We start from the raw sequence: 6000 nt of genomic DNA on the forward strand, positions 1-6000 counted from the left end.
GGAATGAAAGTCAGATATTTCTCCTCCTGAGAGAATTCTCCTCTGTGACAGAGGCTTTTTCATTAAGGAGTGTGTTTTCATGGTCTGCTGGACAAAGGCAGACTACAGTCCCCTGATGTGCTGGCCTCTGCTGTGCCAGCGGTTCAAGTACACAGCGGCTGGCGTGACTGGGACGGCACGGACAGCGCTGTCATTGGTCTCGCCTAATAACTTCATTCAGCTCCGACCACTACACACTGGCGTCACATCAATGACAGTCGGACAGGGTTTTCTGTGTCTATTTCACCAGTTCCCAGCGTAACACCTAGGTCTGAGGGATTATGTTTACAGATTGGGTCAGAGGTCAATTGTGAGGGAACTTTCCTTCTAAACCTGTGTGTTTCTGTTCATTGCAGGTATAGGCTAAGCGGGATGGTCCTGCCCAGTTTGCAGGACTGGTTTGAAAACACCTTTGGCGCCAGTGTGAACCATAAAAGCCCCGCGACAGTGAGTGACATTGTTTTCAACCCTCGTCACCTATTGAATTCCAATGACCGCAGCAGTCCGTTAATGGCTCCTCCTCCCATGTCTTTGTCGCAGCCCGCCCTGAATGCCAGCGCTGTTCCACCGGCCAGTCTGAACGAGGCGTTCGTTGAGGACCTGAAGGCCACGGGCATCCCCTTCTCCCATGAGGCTGAGGACAGGGTGTTCCGTGCCCACGGTGAGGCATGCTGGGAAGGCTGTGGTCCTCCAGGGCGATGGGCGTAGTCTGGAGGGGTCTCGCACAGACACTGAATGTCGTGATCATGACGTCACCCTTTTTGTTTTTACGTAGGACATAAGCAGCCGGAATCAGAGGAAGCTGTCAATATCACACTAATTATACTGATCATACAACCATAATTGCTCTTTTTCGTAGTATACTAAGTATATAACATTTTTCTCTCTCTTATGTTAACAGGTCATTGCTTACATGAAATCTTTGCTCTCAGAGAAGGGAAGAAATTTGAGCGGGTTCCGGACATGGTGGTGTGGCCCAGTGAGTTTTTGCGACACTACAATTGTAAACGTGTAAACGGCCCCTGTTTTGATTTTTTTTCTTTTTTTTTCTTCTCCCACATTGCTTCTTTCCATCCTGGCTTAGGTGATTTAAAGGGTTAATCTCTGCAGAGGCGTAGGGATATTAATATGTATGAGCGGAGGCTTAATAAGAAGTGTCAGGGGGAGGGCGTTTGATATCCAATACACCACGGCCGGGCCCAGCACAGTACCCCCATGAATTACGCCACTGAGATTGGTTCACTGCAGGTATGGCCGGCACTATTTTATAACGTGAATGAGTGTTGACTTATGGCTGGAACTTGATTAGCCGGCTCCCAAATGGCCTGCAAATCACAAAGCTCCTGTAGCAGCATTCAAATTGGAACATCCCCTGAATTTTAAACTCTCCAAATCCACACAAAATTGCACTCCCTCTAGTCGCAGTGATGTAAAACATGAATGCCAGTGTAGTTACTTTAGTATGGGTTGTATATTTAAGTGGAACGTTGTTAGTCTTGTGAACTCTTATTCTCACACCGAAGCCCTTTGTTTAATTGGACGGCAGAGTGTGTCGGAACGGAGACATTTCTCATTGGCCTAGCGAGGGAGGGCTTGAGCCCAGTGAAGCTGATCCATGTAGGTGGATTTTTCTGCTCTGTCTCCTCACCCTCAGTCGCTCAGCCAGGGGACCAGTGTGAATGGACGTGGGATTGGCCAGAGCACCTTGTCCGCATTGATCCCCCACACCCCACCCCAGAGACCCGGGCTTCATGCTCTCTGGCTCCATCTCCGGAATGCCCCCAGCCAAATCAGAGACATCTTTCCCCGGAAGCCCCCCGTGTCTCTCCCTGTCTCTCCCTGTATCTCTGCTCTAATAGCCCAGGGCTTATGTGAATGTTTGTTTTCCGGAGGCTGATGGTTTATGTGGCATTTCTTAGTCCCTTTGCCACATGAGTACTCTTGTTCTCGTCCCCAACACTAATTTATGGCTGTGTGTTATATAATGACATGGGATAAAATGTCCATCCCAAAATTGTTGCGGTGTTCTTTGCCTCCGCAGACTGCCACAACGACGTGGTGAAAATTGTGGAGCTGGCGTGCAAGCACAATGTTTGTTTGATACCGTACGGCGGTGAGTCTTTCAAGAAAATGTTTTGTAAACTCTATAGTACAATTCATTCGAATAATATCTGCTTTAAAAATAAAAAAAATCTCCCAACTGTAACAACTGATTTATGAGCAGATTGATAATGATAACTGTTATGCCATGCCTTCACCATATAAGTCTGCTCCGGGTCCTAGCAGTACTCTCCTGGTCATGCGACCTGGTCCGGGAGAACTGCAGGCCCTAACCCCTCTGCTCTCTTCCTCCAGGAGGGACCAGTGTGACCAGTGCTCTAGAGTGCCCCCCGGAGGAGACTCGCTGCATCGTCTCTCTGGATACTTCACAGATGGTGGGGGAATCAGAGCTGCACACAGACATGCGTCCCATACAGCAATCTGCTCTGCTCGGCATTTTGTCTCAACACGACATACGCTTTTCCTCTTTTTATATGACAGTATAATGTCTTGCATAGTACGATCAGCTGACAATATATATTTGAGCAGGGACAGTAAGCCGGGGTTTCTTTCTTTTGGATGTTAGAAGCTCCTGCTGCTGTGAATGTTGGAGTCTAGAACTAAACTGTAGATGTGCAGACAGGAAAGGTAGCGGACAGCAGAGGATGCTCCTCTATCCACACCAAAGCTCATTCAGACTTCCAGCCGAGACTCACTCTCATTATTGAACTTTGGGTGAATCCTGTGGCAATAATTTGCCAAGCTATCCCCAGAGAAATGACTGTTAGTGAAGGATACCCAATAGGAAACAGCATTTAATAGCAGTACTGTACCACCGCGCTGTTGGACAACTCTCTGCCCAGGTGATATATTGGCAGTCTGGACAGCGCTAGTCCAGCAGCCACTGAGGGGGTGACGTAAATGCTCGTGACCAGTGCGCTGGGTCAAGGGTCACGGGGGGGTAGCGGGTCTGAGGGAGGCACATGAAAGGCTGTGTATGACAGCAGCAGACACTTTTACTACCTCTGGAGAATGATTGATGGCTCTGGGAGGGGAGCTCAAGCTGGGTCAGGAGGTTCCTGGAGAGGCTGAAACGAGAGGGGGATATGCTGGACTGAATGTTTTTAAAAGGAGGTTAACCTTTTGGAATCTATCTGACTGATGCTGTGTCCTCCCCATGGCCTAGTCCTCTCGTCATGCCTTCCACATGTGTGCTTCACCTCGCTGTTGGGAATCGCTACTGAAACACCCCCCCCCGCGTCTTCAACAAGCAACAAGAGGTTGGGCGGTTATTGCCTTTCTCATTGGTAGATGTTGTGGTCACTACAGAATCTGTTTTCTCCACAGTCGTTACAAAATGCTGCACGCTGACCTGTTTGGGCGTTTAGAAGTAAGACAACTGGAATGTATTTTAAGGCAGTGATTCAATGGGTGAAGGCAGACTTTGGAGGACAGCCATGAGTATTTGCTGTCAATGCAACTGCATTAGAATAAAAAATCCTCTCTCTAACCTGTAGCAGATGTATCGGATACAGAGCCTGCTTTTCATTTGGGCTCAACTCATAAGGCATCGAACCAAGAGCTTGTTTTGTTTGTTCTAGTGGTAGAAGTGAACAAAGCAGTGACATTTTCTGACCTCCTGAGTTTTTGTCTTTGCATCTGCAGAACCGCATTTTGTGGATCGACGAGAAGAATTTAGTCGCCCACGTTGAAGCTGGCATCATCGGTCAGGATCTGGAGAGATTAGTAAGTGGTTTGCCTTTGTCAGAGCTCATGTTTCTAAACCATTTCATACCCAATCATTTCCCATGAAAGGCTCATGTCATTAAGATGGTAAGATGGCCACGAAATCAACTCCCATCCTTTCACCTGTAGGAGACCATGCGTTAGTTGTTTACTGGGAGTACAGGGAGACCATCCCTCTTCACCCTGGGTTAGTTGTTTACTGGGAGTACAGGGAGACCATCCCTCTTCACCCTGGGTTAGTTGTTTACTGGGATTACAGGGAGACCATCCCTCTTCACCCTGGGTTAGTTGTTTACTGGAGTACAGGGAGCCCATGCCTCTTCACCCTGGGTTAGTTGTTTACTGGGAGTACAGGGAGACCATCCCTCTTCACCCTGGGTTAGTTGTTTACTGGGAGTACAGGGAGACCATCCCTCTTCTCCCTGGGTTAGTTGTTTACTGGGAGTACAGGGAGACCATCCCTCTTCTCCCTGGGTTAGTTGTTTACTGGGAGTACAGGGAGACCATCCCTCTTCACCCTGGGTTAGTTGTTTACTGGGAGTACAGGGAGACCATCCCTCTTCACCCTGGGTTAGTTGTTTACTGGGAGTACAGGGAGACCATCCCTCTTCACCCTGGGTTAGTTGTTTACTGGGAGTACAGGGAGACCATCCCTCTTCACCCTGGGTTAGTTGTTTACTGGGAGTACAGGGAGACCATCCCTCTTCACCCTGGGTTAGTTGTTTACTGGGAGTACAGGGAGACCATCCCTCTTCACCCTGGGTTAGTTGTTTACTGGGAGTACAGGGAGACCATCCCTCTTCACCCTGGGTTAGTTGTTTACTGGGAGTACAGGGAGACCATCCCTCTTCACCCTGGGTTAGTTGTTTACTGGGAGTACAGGGAGACCATGCTCGGCAGGTCTGAATGGGAGTAGAAGGGGTAACTATGTTCCACAGCAGAGCAGTGAAGTGTCGAGGCTCGGGCGATGAGCAGATGGCACCATGAAGCTAATTCAGGAAAAAAATGGAGAAGGAGCCAGTGTTTGATGTGGAGGAATGCGTGTGCTGCATCTCAAACAGGCGCCACTTTTGCATATAGAGAGAGGCCATTTTGACTGAGCAGATGGCTCAGTATTGCAAGCTGCCTGTCGGGGAGAGCAGTGCCATAAAACACGGCATGACTCTCCTCACGTCACCCGGAAGAGAGGAGCCATTAGAGCAGACCAGGGCCATGGCTGCCTGCCGCAGGGGCTCTACAGCTTTATTACCTCAAATATCTTTCATTGTGCTCCTAAATGGCTTTGTGCGATCACACATTCTCCTTTTTTCCCTAAAAGGTCAGCGTAGAGCCTTGTCAGACCAGTGGCCAGCCCACCATCCAAAACTATCTCCTCCACCTTTATTTTGGTCGGTTTATTTTAGACCTTTGTAAAAAAAAAAAAAAAAAAAAACGTGTGATGTCATCAAGCCAAGAATTTTGATCACAAAAGCCCCATAACGATCCCACGAATCACACAATGGAAGAGGAGTTTTGTTTGTCTCATGCCGTTTTGGTTTCATACCAAATTCGTGTTGTTTTAGTGGTTGAGTTCTTTTAACCACCTTCAGTATGTGCTCCTATGAATACGAATGAGTGTACTTCTCTGTTGTGTGTGTCCTCCGCAGCTCAACGAGAGCGGCTACTGCACGGGGCACGAGCCCGACTCCATGGAGTTCAGTTCCCTAGGAGGCTGGGTGGCCACGAGGGCATCGGGCATGAAGAAGAACGTATATGGCAACATCGAGGACCTGGTACGTGTCCGCCTTCTTCTCTATGACGAGCTCTGATCCTACTAGGAGACTGAACAGACAACAGGTTTTAAAGTGAAAGGCACTAATTAGCGACATGCACGTGAAGTTGCTGGTGCGGGCCATCAAACCCATCGCTATGGGAACCATTCTATTTGTTTTTCCTGGGAAGAAGCCTGCTTGCTTTGGTTAAGATCTGTCAATGGTTGACAGAATGTAGCCTTGAATATGACCTCAGCAGCCCAGGTAGCTCCTCTCTGCGGCTATTAAAGTCAAATGTAGTGACTTGAGCTGCCATCTTGTTCGTCCTGTGTGCAGGTGATCCACATAAAGGTGGTGACCCCTCGAGGGGTGATAGAGAAGAGCTGCCAGGGGCCACGCATGTCCACTGGGCCAGACATCCACC

At 48.7% G+C, this 6000-nt stretch overlaps 1 protein-coding gene across 1 annotated transcript in view; it reads left to right on the forward strand.

Moving 5' to 3' along the window:
* LOC124043887 (alkyldihydroxyacetonephosphate synthase, peroxisomal-like) overlaps positions 1 to 6000 on the forward strand; it is a 46400-nt gene that overhangs the window by 9932 nt on the left and 30468 nt on the right. Inside the window, exons 3-10 of the mRNA XM_046362986.1 lie at positions 396 to 486; positions 580 to 700; positions 941 to 1018; positions 2081 to 2152; positions 2395 to 2474; positions 3745 to 3825; positions 5472 to 5597; positions 5913 to 6000. The exon at positions 5913 to 6000 is cut by the window's right edge and continues 21 nt beyond it. Of these exons, the coding sequence (XP_046218942.1) occupies positions 396 to 486; positions 580 to 700; positions 941 to 1018; positions 2081 to 2152; positions 2395 to 2474; positions 3745 to 3825; positions 5472 to 5597; positions 5913 to 6000 (737 nt within the window). The remainder of the gene's footprint in view (positions 1 to 395; positions 487 to 579; positions 701 to 940; positions 1019 to 2080; positions 2153 to 2394; positions 2475 to 3744; positions 3826 to 5471; positions 5598 to 5912) is intronic.

This window comes from Oncorhynchus gorbuscha, linkage group LG09 (genome assembly GCF_021184085.1).
Source record: "Oncorhynchus gorbuscha isolate QuinsamMale2020 ecotype Even-year linkage group LG09, OgorEven_v1.0, whole genome shotgun sequence".
Taxonomy (NCBI): Eukaryota; Metazoa; Chordata; class Actinopteri; order Salmoniformes; family Salmonidae; genus Oncorhynchus; species Oncorhynchus gorbuscha.